This window comes from Aquila chrysaetos, chromosome 1 (assembly GCF_900496995.4).
Source record: "Aquila chrysaetos chrysaetos chromosome 1, bAquChr1.4, whole genome shotgun sequence".
NCBI lineage: Eukaryota > Metazoa > Chordata > Aves > Accipitriformes > Accipitridae > Aquila > Aquila chrysaetos.
Genome location: NC_044004.1, coordinates 45,252,842 through 45,271,793, shown reverse-complemented (window position 1 = coordinate 45,271,793; position 18,952 = coordinate 45,252,842). Strand labels below are relative to the sequence as shown.

At 38.5% G+C, this 18,952-nt stretch overlaps 1 protein-coding gene across 1 annotated transcript in view; it reads left to right on the top strand.

Annotated features, from left to right (window-relative positions):
* Positions 1 to 8,038: 8,038 nt before the first annotated feature.
* Positions 8,039 to 18,952, top strand: part of TMA16 (translation machinery associated 16 homolog) — a 31,443-nt gene continuing 20,529 nt past the window's right edge. Inside the window, 3 exon segments of the mRNA XM_030022850.1 lie at positions 8,039 to 8,089; positions 9,065 to 9,177; positions 18,155 to 18,192. Coding sequence (XP_029878710.1) covers positions 8,054 to 8,089; positions 9,065 to 9,177; positions 18,155 to 18,192 — 187 coding nt within the window. The 5' untranslated portion in view covers positions 8,039 to 8,053.

The window sequence follows — 18,952 nt, the reverse complement described above, 5'->3', positions numbered from 1 at the left end:
GCTCTTATACTAATTGCATTCAGCAATGATTTAGATCACAGTAACTGTTAAGTCTGTGCTCCCAGTGTTTCTTACAATAAGTGGAGAAGCGTATTTAATTCACAGACTGATATATCTATACATAAATTTATTCAGGGTAAAATTAGCAAATTTGTCATGATGACCAGTCCAGTTACTATAATCTTAAATGAAACATAACTTGCCTCTTCTAATACCTCAATGTCTACATTTGTCTTGTGTAGTTCAGCAAATGGCATCCTATCGATTGGAAACTCCATCTATACTTTCTTCTATACAGTGTTATCCACATTGCATGTTCCTGATGCTGAACCTATGCACAAAAATGAGTCGAACAAAATTGTTTGATGAACCATGTCACATTTTAATTACTTTTTCTAGATTTATATAATTAATAAATATAAATAATAAATATAAAACTCATCACCCATTTTCTTGATTGAAGATCCTCTGTCAAAACAAGTATTACCTTTCAGTAGGGTAAGTTGTTGGTTTTTTTTTTAAGGAATAAACACGCTGTTGGATATGGGTCATGATACTTCTCAGTCCAAGTGATTTTAGAGACTATTTTTTTACGCTTTGAAGAGGATGAAATGATCCAGTCTCTAGAAATTACATACTCCAAAAGCTGAAAACAATCCAAGCTCATCATTATCTTCCTCTTCTTTTAAAAGGTTAATTCCCTTAAACAGACAGTAATGAAACCATGGAAAAAACAGAAAACATTAAAGGGACTACAGAGATAACCAGAAGAATTATTACAGTGGTGGAAGGTTTACAAGGAGAAGTTATGTCTAATGAGGAGAGCTAGGCAATCAGCTAAATCAGTCAAACAAAACTTAAAAGAATGTAGTTTGTGACACAGGTATATAGCAATGAGCCTGAACATGTTTATCTAGACTATACCTAGATCACTCTTGCAGACCCAGTTTGAAACTCAAAAGTATGCGGATTACCTAAGGAAAAATAAACATTGTAGGAGAGGTGCTTGCTTACTGTAACGTGATATAATGCTACAGAAGTTATGGGGATTACATGATTTTAGACTGAAAATATTAGAGGGTTGTATATATGTAAATTTTAGCTGTTCATAATACTGTCACGTCCTTTGACTGCAGTAATAAGAAAGTCTATTCCAAGTTTTAAAAAAAGAGGAAAAAAATCAGTCTAAACAACAAAATCAGAAATGATTTGTAGCCTCACAGTCACCTGACACTCCAATAAGCGTGCTAGAGGAGCTGGTGAGAACCTCCTGAGACCTGATGGATGACACTTGTTTCCATGAATCTCAGACAAAATTGAATTTCCAGAGTCCCCTCATCTAAAATATTATACAATATGTTCATATAAAAGCCTCAACTCTGCAGCTACAGGGCCTGAAGTGAAGGAGATTGAAAAGGGTAAGAAGGAAAGAGACCACTCAAACCAGACAACAGATAGGACTCAGAATTACCTACTGTCACTCAAACTTTAATGGTACACAAAACATTGAGATTTCAATCATTTCAGGTTTTTCTGTGTCCCACAGAAATATGAATTTTTTAGGCTAACTCAGTAACCATCTTATTATTGTCAAAGGTTTTTTTTCTTATGTTTCTATTCCTAGTGTATGTATAGTGAAAATATCCTGATATATCTAGGACAGGTCTGACAAATTTATCGGGCAGTAGATTCAATTCATTAACGAAGAAAAAAGTTACGACAGCTTAAGTCTCACAAGAATAAAAGTCAGTCATTATATGGTGAATTTCGGCTGCAACTTCACAAATAGGTACATTTTAATGGTTATAGTGAGGAATTCTTCAGATGGGTGCCCAGACAGGCTGGACAGAAGTTTAACCAGAAGCAGAAGCAGTTCATTCTCTAAGCTATAGGCATGCTGCTGAGATATATCTGACCACATACTGAACTGTCGATCATTTTAGCTGAGTATTAAGCCACTGGGCACACCAAGGGCCCAAAGGAAACTGCGGGTTCCAGAAAGTTGAATCTGTGCGTATTTACGCACTCACTTGCACCCTGACTAGACTTTGGTCGAGAAGGGAGCCTGCGAAACAGAGTATCTAAAGGATCTAATATATGAGATTTGATCTTCTTTGCTGAAGATGCCATGCTATACGGTGGCAGCATGTTGTACTACTACTCTGTAGTCTCATTTCAGGTTCTTTCCTCTAGAAAGTTTTACACTTAGACACTTCTACACTCAATATCTTGAAACTGGAAACCTGCAGGTTATGCTACATAGCTGCTGTGTTACCAAGGACTTTCAAAATATGAAGAAGAATTGGTCTATTTGAAACATTTCTATTTCACCATGCATGATTATTTTTTTTTTTATTGTGGCAGAAGTACAGGGGATGGGAAAGGAGAAGAGGAAACAGATGGGATAGAAGAGGGTGATTTTACAAAACACTGTAGGTTATTTGTGTGGAGGATGATTTCTGCTATTTAATTTTTAGTACTTTTAGTACTTTTAGAATTTTAAAATAACTATAAGCATATAGTGCACCAAAGAGCCTCTTAAAAATCTAAATAAATAAAGTGGCAAAGCACTAATTTTAAAAGGTTAAAAGGATTGATAAAATGGTAGACTATACCAGGTAATTGCATCAGCCTAGGAGGTTCTGTCAAAAGGAATAAGTGGTCTTCTGCTGCTCTGATTAGTGACAGGAATCCATTAGGAAGAGCTTGAGTGTAATTAGAAAGGAGAGATTAAAAACAAACAAAAAAAAAAGTAGCAGCATTTAGAAAAATCAGGAAATGCAGAAATAGGTAGCATGAAACATAATCAAAGGAGCATATTAGGTGTTCTTAGTAGTTTCTTGTGCAGTATAGTTTAGAAATAGTTGTAAACCAGGAAGGTAAGAGTAAATTAAATAAATAGGTACTTATTTTATACCTTTTCTTAGTTTATCAGCAGAGAAATTAAGATATCAGTGCAAATTACACCAGAATCAATGACAGAAACAAAACAAATTTGCCGAATATAAGCAATGTAAAGCAAACTTAAGACAAATGCTGGAAAATCTGCTATAACCTACATGAAGAACACAAGTTTCAAAACAAGGCCCTCTTGCCTTCATTTAGAGCTCTGTTGAGTCATTAAAGTCAAATTTGTGGAAATACTGCCTCGGCAACACAGATAAATATGTTCACAATCTGTAAACTGTAGACTTAAACAATGGCATTGAATTGATTGGAATGTAATTTCAAAGCATAAACCTGGCTAAATTAAAAGCAAATGGGATTTTATTTATGAAAACAGGATACAGCAAATATTAGTGTATGTCTTTAAACCAGTGAATGCATCCTCAGATTTGCTGAGGCTCAATCAGTGACTTAACTGTGACAACGCTGAGCTCAGAGTTAGCTGATTTATGCTCCTAAAGGTTGATTTAAAGACAACCCAGATTATGTACCAGTTTCAGTGATTTATCATTCTTACCCAGTTTATTTATATTTAAACAATCCCTGGAACAATACCATACCAGTTTCATTCATACCCTTGCTGCTGTGAGCAGACCTGAACTCTGCATATGTAGAAAGAAACCGGCATTCCTAAGAGCATATCATTCATCAGGAACTTTGCAATAAATATACATTAAGTGAAATAGGGAAAAAAAACCAACACCAAAACCAAAAACCCCAAACCCCAACACAATTTAGTGGTGTATTTTCTATTACATTTACCATTCACATGGCTATATCCTTCCTTCAGTAAGGTAACAGCATATATGAAATTCACAAATGTAAGAGATTAGATTAAAAAAATCCACAAAATAACTGTAAGCACAACTGCAATTTTATATTTCTATTGTATTGCTTGGACTTATTGATCACATGGAATATAGTCAAGAAACTCTACATGTGTCTTTCCACTAAAGCTCTACTACAGCTGCATTTCAGACTATGGCAGATCCTGCCAAAGCTATGTCTCACTGCTTACTGTTCCCTCACCAATGTAGTTTCCCCTGCTCCTTACTTTTTTTTCTTGCTTCTAAACCCAGCTGTTAATTACTTTAACCTTTAGTTGATTCCCTTGAACTCAGGAAATTTGCATTTTATTAAAACTAAGCTAACCACAATTTTAACCTCCATTCTAATTAATGAAGTTATAACACTGTAAATGAGATTTTCAAGAATATTCAGAAATCGGTCTAAATCTTACATGTCAATTGGTCCAATTGTTGTATGTCAGAATTTCTGAAAATCTGATACATCGTATTGTCATTATAATGGGGTCTCCTTCTCAGAATTGTATGGCTACTGTCTCTAACTACCATAATGTAGTCACTGCTTTATAATATTTAAGATGATATTCCATAGTAACTAAAATTTAATGGCAAATCTGTTCATGGATGTAAGAATATTTAATCTATACTTAGTAAACCTACTTTATTTTGCCTCATTGATACAAAACACTGTAGGAAAGACTATCACAGCCAGGTATCCCTTTATTTTAATTTATGCATTTGCAATAGTACCGGTAAAATTAATGCAAAAAATGCAAATTAAGATCCAGATACCAACATGCCAAATTTGGATTCTTGTGTTTTTCCACACACACGGGATAAATACGTGACTTAGGAGAACTTACACAGCAAATATTCTACACAGCTGTCAAGACATTTTACAAGAGATCCTTGATAGATGGGAAAAGTGAAGTATTAAAAAGCAACAATTTTTTTTCCCAGATTACAAACTATTTAAAGAACAAGATTGGACTAGAAATCAGTGCACATTTACATTGAATAGTTTTTGGTTTGTAACTAGGTCATCAAATTAGATGCATCATCACCCAAGGGTCTCATTATACTCAATGGCAAAAGACAAGCTGAATAGCCCTTTGGAGCTGCCCATTAAGTATAAGTATCTACAGAGCCTACGTTTCTTTCTTAATGTCCCAATTAAAAATTTAAGGTTAGGTAGAATGAGTCTCGGTAATCCTGCACTGTGGGTACCTTTCAGCTCCAACTTGTGTCCCAACCACGTCCTCTACCTCAGAAGTAAAGCTGGTTACACATCTTCCCCTGCTTCCCACCCAACATATCTCTGTGAAACGAAAACCAGACGGAGACCACAGTTTTCCTGTGGTATTCTGCCAGGAATTGACATTTCCAGGCATGCATGCTCTAAAGTCTCCAAGCTAAGGACATCAATCTGCATGAGGCTGCAATGGCTGTGAGCGGAGCCACCGGGCCAACAGGAAAGCGGGTGCTCGTGCTTGTGTTTCCATTTTGGACCCTGAAGGAAGGAAGGACTGCAATCGCAACATGGTCATGATGCAAGTTTGGAAATGGTTCATCTAAAAGCAAAGGCTTAAGTCAATGCTGCTTCTTCATAAGTGTTTTTAATTAGTTTCTTAGCAGACAAAAACATAGCCACATTTTTGTTCATCCAAATGAATATAGAAGCTAAAAATTAGCTAAAAACGATTTTTTAATCGTTGGTTTGTATTCACGAGTGGAACCCCACAGTCAAAATGTTTTCACTGTCATTTTGCCGTATTGTCTGACTTCCTTCAGCATCCCTCAGTTAAAAACAAGTTGCTGCTCCCATGTCGATTTGAACCGTATTAAAACAGAGCTATTCCCTAGTTTGCTACTATGATTCCTGTGCTGTTTGACAGCATAACTCTAAATCTATTTACTTGAATGGACTATTTAAAATTCAGTGTTCAGTTTCCTGTCTATGCCTGCTACATCCTAAACTATTACATGAAAAAAAATAAAAAATGCTACTGTCACTGCCTTCTGTAACAGTTCTGTACATTTGTGAAACAGTTTTATTGCGAGTGCACAAATAGGTAGTGTTCCAATACAAGCTGAATGAAGACTTTGCCTGAGCTAATCACACCTTCCTTATTTTTTTAATTTTTTTTTAGTAAAAAACTTGGGGAAATACTGTTTAGGGACCATCTTTACAATGAATATATTTCTTTAAATATTTGGTCCCCGTCTTGAACAAATCAAATGTTCATGTAGCATTAGTAAAAGATAGCAGAGCACTGCCTTCCCACTTTCAGACAAGCAAAAGAGAACTGATCATACATAGTGAGAAGAACTACTAGCAAAACGATATTAGTAGGAGCCACATCTGTTTGGGACCCTTTCTCCTGAAAGTAGACATACTCCACTAAAAAGCATGTCTGCTCCTGTGAGACACCTCCTCTATGAGTGAGTTACTATTCCACTATTTTTTTCTGCCAAGACAGTTAAGAAGCTGGAAGAACTTGGAGCCTTAGTTTTTAAAACAAAATGACTGCCCTTTCCACTGTCTTTCACAGACAAGGGTGAAAGAAGTACTATTTAAGCTAAAAGGATGATGCTGGCACAAGAATGCACAATGCACGTGGGCATAAATCAGTGACAGATACATTTGTCATGAACATTAGAGTGTTTAAGCGTAAGAGAAGTGACATCCTGGAAAAGGTCTATGGAGAAGGACATTCAAAAAACCCACTTCTAGTACAGGAACAAGCTTTCCAATATTAATAGCACCCCATGCTATGAGACCAAACTGCAGATTTTAGCAATTGCTACAAGAGACGAAAATATATAATGAGAATGTTTTGCCTGACACCTCAATGTTTAGATTTTTTAGGTTTCTAATACTGGAGCTCTCACACATTTTCATATTACAAACATGTTTGACTGCTTCTGGTAGCTTGAAGAATAGCAAGTCTCCTCCAATGGTGGCACATTACTTGGCAATCCTCAGAGCTGTAAACTACGTTCCCTGACCTGTCATACCATCAAAGATCACAGTAAATCACCATTAAGCTGAACAATTCACTGATAATTCAAAAACTGAAAATATTTTAACATAATAGCAGTGACCTTAGCCCACTGAGAGTCTGTGACAAGTGCCATTGAGACGGTAGAGAAGTTCTGAATTATGTCTGTGGAAAGTTATATTTTGGTAAGAAACATCAGAATCTTGAGGCACTACTATATTGTAAAAAGGACTTTTATTCTGCACTTCTGCATTCACCGATCTTCACAGGCAACGTGAAATAAAGAAGTAGTTTGAAATTGCTACTTAATACCTTGGTATTAAGCATCAGTCTGCGAAAATAGTGGCACGTGTGCGTGCCAGTGAACTTTTAGCTATCGTTTAGAAGCAGATCTTTCATACTGCAGGTAGAGGTTTGGTAGGTCACGACAGCAAAAGAAAATGTCCCGTCTTGATAGAAACCTTCAGTCTGGAAAATAATTTTTCTTGTCCTTTTGCAGGTGTGAAGAGGGTTCCTACGGAAGCGGGGCCGGAACAAACGCAGGGGGCTGACAGAAAAGAGTTACGGGCGCCTGAGAAGCAAGATGTAGTAAGGCCTAAAGACGGTGTCCCTGCTGAGCCTGTGACGCTCGGAGCTGGACAGTCGCAAACGATTTTCCGTAGGCCCACGGTCTGGCCGGTGACTTCTTAACACAAGCCTGCTTTAAGACGACCCCGGAGCACCTCGGCAGCAGGGGCCAACCCGCGCCTTTCTGCTCTTGCTCTGTTTGTTTTCGGGGGGTGAAAAAAACCGGCCACGCCGACAACGTGTAGCGCTGGGGGCTGTCGCTGGACCGGCTGGCACCCGGCACCGCCCCGCGGAACGCTCGCCCCGCGGAACGCGCCGCCCGCCCGGATCGCTGTGGCTGGTGCACCGCGGCGGCGGAAGGAGGGTGGCTCGCCATGGTGCGTGAGGCGGGATGGGGATGGGGATGGGGATGAGGATGAGGATGAGGATGAGGATGGGGATGAGGATGAGGATGAGGATGAGGGTAGGGCTGCGGCTGCCGCAGCCTCTGCTTCTGCCGGCGGCGGGGGGCTCCTCACGGGGCGCAACCGGCCCTTCCCTTCCCGCCGGGAGCAGCCCCACCGCCGTTCCTGGAGAGGCCCGGGGACTCCGCGGCGGGTCCCCTGAAACGCGGCGAGGCGGCCGTGTGGGCCGTTAGCGGCGGTAAACCGACCTCGCGCCTAAAAGCGCCGTCCCCCCGCCGCTGGCCGGCCCCGGGGGAAGCGGGGGGCCCCGAGTGACCCTGCCCGTCGCATGGGCGCGTTTGCGGCTGGAGAGGCTTGCGTCGTGGTAGGCCTGCCCGGCCGGGCCGCCGGCGGGCGGGCGAGGGCAGTGGGGCCGGTCGTGTGCCCGTAGCCGCCAGCGAGCACCTCCGGATTGACGGGGGGAGGGAGTGAGGAGCGGGGTTAACGCGTGAAACTTGTGCAGGGTGCCTCCTGAGGTTTCTTTAGGTGCTCAGGATAATTTTATCTTTGTCTCTTCTTTTTTCGCAATCCCAAACAGGGGTTGCCAGCACAGATTATGCGATGTACTGAAGTCTCCGTTTATTGACGGCTGTTCCCTGCATCACGTTTGCCCATTTAGCCTCCTTGCTTTCAGGTGTTTCTTTTGCACACAGTTAAAGATTTTAAAGAATTTAAATCGCCTCTTGTTTGATAAAGCCTTCCGGTTTTGTTCAAACACTTTTTCACCAAAAAGTAACATAACTTAAACTAGTGTTACAGTATTTTTTTAATTTGTGAGTAGTGTTTCCTCTCTGCGCTGTGTGAAGGGCTAGAGAAGGCAGGCCTCCGGCTGCTCCCTGGTGCGAGGCATTCTCATGGTCTGCAGGGAGGGACAACAAAATCCTTTCTGTTATGTTGTACAAATTACATATGACCTTTGTCAGAAAGCCAGATGCAACAGTCAGGTAGAAGCTTGAACAGGGACATTTACTGCAAAGGTACAGAGAGGTAATCTCAGTTTCCTAGCTGCGGGGTTCTACAAAATAAGTATTTTGAGAGTATTCACTATGTAAGATTTTTTTTTTTTTACTGCATTTTCTGTGCTCTAGTAGTTTTGTTACAGCATGTACCATGTTCAAGTAGTTTTGTTTGTTACTGAGGAGGGTAAGATCTAACTGGTGGAACTGATAAGCTGCTACTCAGGGCTTCCTGAGATATTGATGCATGACCTTTTAAGTCTTTATCATGGTGTGTGCTCCTGTCTTCCCTTTAATGTTTTACTTAACTTTAGTAGCATATAACATCTTTGATTTCTTTTCAGCCAAAGTTACGAAAAACCCAAGGAGGGAAGCAAGAGAAAAAAGTTATCCATCCTTACAGCAGAAAAGCTGCGCAGCTTGCAAGGGAAGCACACAAACAGGAGAAGAAAGAAAAGTAAGTTGACAGTGCAAAATCTGTGCACAGGCCAAAGGATAGCATCACAGTAGTTTTTTTTTTTGTTAGGGGGGAAGAGGCTGGTGGTGGGAGGGGACTGTTACGCTGATATAACCTTAGGATAGAAGAAAGACCTATATAACTTAGTACTGCTGGGCCATGTGAGCTGACAGGTTTACATTCATGAAATCAGCTTACACAAAGTATGTAGTTCTGCTGCTTGATTTTTGGTATTGTCCTTACAGGTTAGGTTTCTTCTTATCACAACATTTTGCTTTTTATAATCTGAACGGCATGATGCTGGTGATTTCGCATGAAGCTTAATCACCTAGTTTGACTTTACTCCACGATTTAATAAGAATCCTGCTTAGGGTCTAGCTTCTTGTGCTGAAGTGCTGAGTTTGTAGAAAAGAAAACCCAGAAACCTTCCTGCAAAGAGAGACTTCTGAATAAAGCTGAATAGTTAACTCCTCTTTGGTGATTTCCTGCTGTTCCATGGCAAGTTCGTTTTTCTGCTTTTAAGTTTTACCTCCCCCTTCCACAGAGGGAAAAGGTAGCTGGAGAGGACTGGCCTTTAGTTTCCATTCTGTCTCAGCTTGCTAGTTGACATCCTATGATTGTTTAGAAAGTTATTAAAGTGAACTTAAAGCGTTTTCTCTCAAAGTACACTAGTATTTGGATGGATCGTGTGAGCTGAGCCCAAATACTCATATGTCTGACAGTGTTAAATTGGGAACTCCTGATGCAGTTCAAATGTTCCTCAGAGACTGTGCAATTTTATAGTTGGGGATGGATGTACAACCTTATCCATAGCAAAGTTGTAAGGTTGCTCTAACTAGAAAGGGGCCCTTTACTAGCATAACTGTGTCATGTAGACTCAAGCAAAGCTGCTGCAAGAATTTACAAGTAGCATTTGTTGAGAATTGGGCAGTTTCCTAATGTGCAAGAAGTTTTCCCTACTACTTCATGTTTTGTCTGTGCTCTCCGACTGCTGATTGTAAGTTTATTGTAGATTGTTTTCCTAGTGCTAAATTGACTGCTTTGTCCCTTAACTCTCTCATCTTTCCTCATAACTGAGCACTTAATCACAAAGGATAGCTGAATTACACTTGATTCTTAGTGCTTACATCTGTGACTTTGCCATAAAGAAAAACATGCATGAGAAAACTTACTGAGTGAAGGAGTGATGTACTGATTATTTGTTGTGACATAGCGCACTCAATCAAATCTTTTAGTGATTGTCTCTGTGGGTAGAGTTATACTGATACAGACACCTGTGCTGATGTTTGTTTTTAGAGTGCTACTTTTGGTTCCTCTTGCAACAGCAAGAAGTAAAAGCAAAGAACTCCCACTGGAATAGTATTCTCCCATTTAATTTGCTCTTAATTACTTTTCTTCATGGAGGAGGTTTTAAGGTATATGTTAAGAGATTGCACAGGGCAATCTATTTTGTTGCAGGTAAGAGAGTACCAAATGCATCGTTCATTTTTCTGCTTAATGCAGGTCATCCTTTCCATGAAAAGGAATGAAAAGTTGCTGGCTTTGTACTGACTAGGCTTTGTTACTGAGGCGGTTAGATTTGGCAAGTCATAGTATGTAAGCGATGTTGCTTAATTCTAGCACAGGTGCTTTTTCTGATGAACAGCTGAAAAGTTTACTGCTTTATGGATATTCAGAGCAGTGTCAGGGTGTCTTGAGCTACTGGAGCCACCTTTGTGGCAGTGGATTCTTAGTGCACTGCTCACACTGCCAAGTGAAGTCTACAGAGCAAAATATGGAATCAAAATTGGTTTAGGAGCCAAAGGCCACTTAGTAGTTTTGAGCACACAGGGTTCAGTAAACTGGAAATATTACTGACTTTCTAACTGATTCTCTAGATAGATACACTTGTAGTAAGCCATTGTAACACACCTTGTCCTTTCTCGTATGATGATCTAGATGATCTTAACCCTTAAGTTTGGTTAAAAAGAAGTTCTAGGTCCCCCAATGACAGACAAGAAATTAAATTCTTTAATTCATTGGAAGTTTCCTTTCTTTCGGCACTTGTCACCAAATGTATCGATTTCGAGACTTGCTTATCTGAGAGTTGGTTCTAATGCCTAGTCTTTCCTATGTAGATTTCTGTCTGTGCTTGCCAGAGTATATGAAGTCTCATAGCTCAGCACATGACAATACCAGTCATTTATCTGCACTAGCCCCCATGGCTGTAGTTTTACAGTTAATACATTGTGGAATGCAGCACTCAGTTCAACCATGTTAATTTTTATTTTTTTTTTAAACCTCACCAATAATTGCAATACTAAAAAAGTAGATTTGTTGGACTGAACAGCAGTTAAGTTCTCAGTAACCAGGTTACGCAAGGATGAATTGATGGTATATGTTTAGGGAGTTTACTTCCTATGCCTTGCAAATAAAACCTTATCTTGACTAGCAGTAAGTGTAGAACAATTGCTACAGTGTCTTCCTTCTGTCTCCTAGCACCTGTTGCCACTGGCTGTTAGAGACAGCTAAATGCTCCTTGTCCTTTGTTTGGGCTATAGTAGTTTCTCCTGTGCACAATGACAGGTTAATCCTCTACGAAAGCTTTTTTTGGAGGATTTGAGTTTAGTTCAAATGCTTCTGCTAACACATGTAACTACCATGAAACTTCAGCCTTTCTTTAAGAAGTTAATTTGCTTTTTAAAAAGGAATTTTACATAAAAGAAACATTTATTTACAAATGAGTTTTTTACCTGTTTAAGAGACAGTGGTCTTTATAACAGTATGGTTAGCCTTCCTGTTCCTTTCCTCTGAAATGCAGCAAAAGGAGCTAGCCATGGCAGCAGAATCCTTCCAAGTGAAACAAGCAGACCAACTTTTGGTATCTGTCATGGGCTACCTGAGGAAAAAAAAGCACCATTTTATGAAAAACGATTCAATATTGGCAGCCAAGCAAGCTAATAAAAGGTGAGCTTCAAGCAGCCCGATGAAAGAGCAGATGGTTTATCCTGAATTATTGTGGGGATCAGTGAAGCCTAATGCCTTCACAGAGCAAAAGTGGTTAATGGAGAGAAACTCAGTTAAGATTAGAGTATGTAGATAGCTATCCTTTCCCATAGGTTCTCTTTTGGATGTGGATAGTTATCCTTTTTAGGCCTCACAGAGCAGAGATGCTCCATAGTCTTATGAGGAGCGGCTGAGGGAACTGGGGTTGTTTAGTCTGGAGAAAAGGAGGCTGAGGGGAGACCTTATTGCTCTCTACAACTACCTGAAAGGAGGTTGTAGTGAGGTGGGTGCTGGTCTCTTCTATCAAGTAACTGGGGATAGGACAAGAGGAAATGGCCTCAAGTTGCACCAGTGGAGGTTTGGATTGGATATTAGGAAAAATTTCTTTACTGAAAGGTTTGTCAGGCATTGGAACAGGCTGCCCAGGGAAGTGGTTGAGTCACCATCCCTGGAGGTATTCAAAAAGTGCATAGACAAGGCACTTCAGGACATGGTTTAGCGGGCATGGTTGACGGTTGGACTTGGTGATCTTGAAGGTGATTTTCCAACCTAAATGATTCTATGATTCTATAGAGAGAAACCCAGTTTAAGATTAGAGGATGTAGATGGGTATCCATTTCTTTAGGCTCTGTTTCTTGATTTCTGCCTTTTCTTTTCCAAGCTCCCTTGCTATTTCAAGTGTGAGGCCTCTACGCTGATGGTAAAAGGTGTAACCCTTCATTTTGCATAGGGAAGCTGTTCCACCATAACTAGTGTGTCAGTCTGGACCATCCAAAACATATTGTGATAGCAAAATGATCTATCTATAAATAAGATTTCTACATCTTGCAGTTCTGGATCCTAAACAATTAACTAGCGTTGTTGACAGATCTGCACTTTGTTCATCACTTCTGTTGTGGTGTTCTAAAAATAATTTGCATTAAAAACATCCTCCAGTTGTCTGTATTCTATTTTCTGTACTGTCTTGGCTTGAAGAGCAATTTAACTTGAAATACATTAATAATGTTGTTTTCTTTTCTTCGCTAGTGTCTTTAAAAGACTTGTTAAGGGTTCCAATTTCTTTTGGATCTCTATTGTCTCAATGATCAGCTTGTTAAATCTTAAGATCTTTTTTTTTAAATATTGGGAGTTAAGCATGTGTTTAAAAACAGTCAGTTTAGCCACTAACCAGTCTTTTTAGTGTAATTACTTAGCTTTCAGTTTCTTTAATATAATGGCAGGGTTTGGGTTAATTTTGCAGAGCTCTGAAAAAGACAAGATAAATTTCTGATGCTGTGGATGGAGGAAAGCTGTCCACTCCTACACTCAGGAAAAAGAAGTAGCCCACACTGATTTTGTTCTTCCTCATTGCTTTTGCAGGTCTATTAAATGTCTTCTTTTGGTGGCAGCTGATACTAAATAAATGCTCTGGCATTGATGCTTCCAAATTTGTGACTTAACTGCAGTAAGCTTACTGAAGACTTTTTCACTGGAAAATGACTTACTGAAGTTGAAATATTTGCAGAAACAATTTCCAAATGACTCCTATTTAATGACAGCCCTGTTCTCTGGTTGGAAGGTTAATACATCCTTTGATGGTAGATAGGAGAAGCTGCCTCATAATCTCTACAGTATTTTCTTTCTTAATCCCATCTACAAATCTGGTACTTTTTTGACCATGCTTCTTATTGTATAGAAATACGTTGTCTTAAATGTGGGGAAGGCCCAAAACTGGAGGCAATATTCTCAATGTGATCTCACCAGCCCTGAGTAAAGGGGATAATTTCTCTGTACAGGCTAATGCACTTCTGCAGCATGGAAGAACTGGATCAGAGACAGTCAATGCATCTAGGAAGTTCATACAGTTAATCTGTATTATTTTAATTAAGCTGTGGATTTACTTGCCAGAAGATCTTGTAATTGTGGTTGGCTAAATTTGTGCAATAATACTTTTTGAACATACGTACATTTTATCTGTTGATTACTATTCAATACAAAAGTATTACCTTGGGCGTAGGAAGCCCTTGAATGGCATGTTACTGGAAGGTGAGAATGTCTTTTGTAGAAGTGTCAGTAAATGTTTGCTTTGGTTTTGTGTGGTTTGTTTCTTTTTTTTTTGTTTCCTTTGGTAGTTGGCTGGAGACAGGATTCAGGACTAGAGACAGTTTAGGCTTCTGTTTACTTTTTAACTTTTGTATATGATAGAGGAAGAGAAATAACTACTGTGAACATTCCTATTTATGTTAAACAGGAAAGGAAATTGCATTTAGTTATAAGATGCATATTCAAGTATCTTTTGCCCAAACAAGGTAATAAAAAAAGGGAAGACATTACCCACAAGGAATTTCAATACTTAATGCAGCACTGGGAAAAAGGAGGGAGAAATTGTGGTCCGACTTGCAGAAGTCTTTTATAGCCTCCATTGTCCAGATACTCTTCAATGCAAGCACTCTCAATGAAATATGTCAGTAATAATAAGCTTATTGTCCAGAAACTCTGGCTGCACTACAAAAGACCAATCTTAACCATAATAAGAGGAGACAGACCAGTTGGTTTTAGAAAATTGGCTACAGTCTTAAGTCATCTTGGTCGCTTGAATCATGCTGTTTTCTTGTCTGCATCCCTCTACTCAGTTCTCCTCAAGGTCTGATGAACAGCAACAAATTCCAGTGTATTACTATCAATGTATTCTCTCTTAATCTACATGTGAATTCTTATTCCTATAGGCAACTTGTTTATTCTGTTAAATAATTACAAAGATGTTTTAATGAGACAGCAATAGCTGGTTCACTGGTGCCAGTAGAACACTGCTTTTTCTACACTTTAGGAAACCAGACCATGATGGGATATTCCTGGAACTTCTCTTAGTAGATGTACCAACACCAATCATGTTTTGTTTGCAACAGCTGAAATCTCTGTCTGGTTTTGGTAGCTAAAGCTGATCTAGCACTGGATTTTTTTTTTCTGTCGTTTTTCCTCCTAAGTCAACATATACCCTTTCTATTGTGCATATATTGTAAATTTTTTAGGAGTCTGTGCGTTTTCATTACAAATATACAGATCTAATACTGTCATGCTCTGAGATACGAGAGCTAAGGAGTTTTTACAGGATTTCTTGTATCTGGCATGAAGCGACCCCTTAGGAGTGAGCAGTAACCTTAAAATATCTCCTTGTGGAGCTCTTTGTTTCTCCTTAGCTTTTCTGTTGTCTAGCCTTTTAATCTCCCTCGAGCCACTATGTTTCTACTTGTGCTGTTTGCAGCAGTGATGCTTTGAATTGTGCTTTTGCAGATTCTTTATGTGGAACTGAAAAAATGTTAGCTCTTAAGATTATTTGGTTTGCTTACAGAAATAAAAAATGAACTGAAAATAAATCAGAATTTTTAATTCTTATAGAGTGGTTTTCATATGGAAGTATCCTAAAATGCTTAACCAAGCCACTAATTGGTGCATAAGCTAACAAAAATGGACATCTGTAGGGAGAAATATGGGAGGTATTCAGCAGCCTGAAACAAGAAACAGGGAAATATGTCCTGTCAACCATGAATTATTTTTTTTCTTAATGAAAGACCCTATCTTAGTTCTCAGAGCCATAGATGGCATTTGTGTGTGTAGACATTATGGGGAAAAATACTGAATTGGTAGACTGATTTGATGGATATTTATTCATTGCTAGTATTTAGTGTAGAACAGTTGAATACAATATCTGAGATAAAGAGGTGTTGATGGAGCATGAAGGCTTTAACCTTTTAAGTACCTAGTAAACATCAAGAAAACCACTTATCATCCTTATCAATAATTGGTGCCCAAGCAGATGATTTTTGGGAGGTGGGTGGAAGAGAAAATCATTAAGCAACAGCCTGCCACAAGACTGTATCCGTGTCCATGTCCTTACCCTCTCTTTCCATTGAGCAAAAGATGTTACTCATTGTGTGGAAGGAGATAAGAGGAACTTTCTTTGACTTAACTTAATTGATTAGCCTCCCTGCTAATACTATTGTCTTCTAACAGTCATTGAGGTGAGGTTTTTATGAAAACTACAATAAGGCAACATCCGATCCTATCATTCATTATCTCTCATACTCAGATAAGTTGTGTACACCTAGAGATGTAAGGTTTTTCTTCCAGAAGAAAATCCTGGTTATGTATTTCATTGCCTTGATAAATAAATGATTTAGTGACCCTTGCAGTTGCAAATGGTAATTTGTAGTGTTTTAAAGCATAGATACATGGCATGATTTATGATTCTAATCTGGCAGCTTTTCTAGATGGCGTCGTAGTTTTCTCCATGGCAATGCTTTGCAGATGTGCTCTGCTGGCTGTGTTGCCTTGCAAGGTTCACAGTAGGGACTGCTGGTGTGGAGTTCCGCCATGTGGAATGTGTCCTTTTCTTGGTCACTATTACTGTTCAAAACTCTCTGCTGTAAGTCCTCTGTAGCCTACCTACCACAGCTTTTATTGCAGGCATCTTCTATAGCTGAGTTTTAAAGCTGACTTCTAATCTAACTCCTTTTTCCTTTTTTTTTTTTTTTTTTTTTTTTGTCTCGTCCAGGTCTATCCTTTAACCCACCAGAACAAGAGTCATTTTTGTTTTAACACTAAAATCTTTCATTAATCAACCAGTTTTGAATTTTTTGGCAGGTATGATAAAACTCACACCCCATGCTTGACCTCTGTAGACTTTTGCATTAAAAATGCTTATCCCAGGTGCTGGGGTATCTACAGAAGTAAAAAGGCTTTTCTTGAATGCGTTAGTGGAATTCTTGGTAGCCCGCACATGCTGTGCATTTGCTTTTATGTGGCTTTTAGATGGTCTCCAGAGGATGAAATACTTCTTGAAAAAGCTAATCTTTATTTTAATAATGTAGGTTTGTGGACAAGTGACACAAGTATGTTTGTCTCTGGAAAGTAGGGCATTCTCTTTTGACCTGAATTTTTGTGACAGGTGACACAGACTTCTGTGTTCTGAGTTACTTCAGTTAAGTCTAAAATGGTCATTAAATTCTGTAGAGTACCAGGAATTTAATGAAGGAGCACATTAGCTTTGAACTGTGTTGAATTTTGGCATTATTTGTCAATGATATCCTTTTATGATTTTCTTTATCAATTTTCTTATTAAATAATTTTTTAAAAGTTAATTTTATCGGGGTCCTTGGATATATACACTGAACATGCATGGCTAAGATATTTTTTCCAGTGACAAATTTTATACTTATCCCAACAACGTATTATTTTCCTTTCTGGAAATGAAGTGACATTCAGCACCATTCACTGCTGCAGACTGAATCTGGGCACTTCAGGACAAAAATGTGTGAGGCACAGTATTAATTGTTAGAAAACTTGTGTTCTCTGAGAATTGCTCAATAGGACTGGGATTAATCCCAAACTGAATTGTGTACACACATCCCATAGAGTACAGAAGGCTTCAAGTATCTCGCCAGAGGTTGAGGTGGAGTTAAAAATACTTTGAGATGGATTTTTTTAATCTTTTTTTGTAAAGTTGTTAATTTTGGTTTCTTAACACATTAACTTTTACTGTTAGCTAAGCATAAACTTTAATTATTAGAAGTTTATTAGATACTAGAATGGTATTTTTCCCATTGTATGCTTGATTTGCAAGGATGCAGTGTGGTGAAATCTTTTGTTCTTAATCTCCAAACTCATTAAACTTACCAGCAGAATATTAGAAATACTTGATGAAATTATTACAAGGTCTTCCATGAAATTCCTTTTGCTGGGCTCTAAGAAAAGTGTTGTGTCCTAATTTCTTCCAAGAAACTGCTTAACTTAATAGGTAAACTGGACAAATTTCAGATAGTAGTTTTACCAAAAGTAGAATTTTTAGATGAAGTGGAATAAGTTTTACATGTTCTGAATTTGGGAAATACTTCTATTTGAAATTTTACCTTGACTTTCATGGTGACTCCAGAAAAATGATTTTTGGAGAAAGAAAATGAAGATAATTATTTGTATGGTACTCCTTCCTGGCTAACATCTGTATTTTCTTTGCTAGGTTGAAGACTGACAAAGCTTTGCGTTTGAGTATCATTGGTGAGCAGAAATGTCTATTACTGCATACAGTATTCAACTTTTTAGCATAGATTTTAAGTTTTACCAATTTTATAGCTACACAAGTTAGAGTTTCTTTCTCTATAATCTGACTCTGTAATCTTAAAATAGACTGTTGAAATGCTAAATTACCCGACATGTTCACTCAAGTAGTATATACGGGATTGAAGTTGGGGCTGAGTATAGCCTAATCTTTAGTCAGTGTACATGACAACAGGGCAATATAGACCAAATGTCTGTTTTGTACATCTGTACATGTAATTATTGTACCTGTCTCCATGCTTTTTTTTTTTAATTGCTTGTAAAAGAGGATTATATATGTAGGTTAACAGACACATTATGCTAGCAAGTAAGTTCAAAACTTTGAGACACAACCTGGAATATTTTTCTTTTTCATATGACACTGCACGTTTTCAATTTAATCTGTTTAAAAATTGTGATGATCAGAACTCTTGCTCAGCCATTGTGTTATTTTTTCCCCTTGGGGCATTCCTCAGTTTCCATCTTAAGGAATTGATGCAGTGATGCTTTAAACACTGATTTCCAGTAAAGCAAAGTGTAATGTCTTTTTTCCCTAAGGAAGATACAAAATACATCTGAAATGATGTGAGAATGTTTCTATTACAGCTGCCTTCATACCTGGTACACACATTATCAGTGAGTCTGTGATGCCATTCAAAATCTTGAAAAATGGGGGGTTATTTCAAAAACTTTTAAGAACTTTAATCTGTGTTGGTGCTAC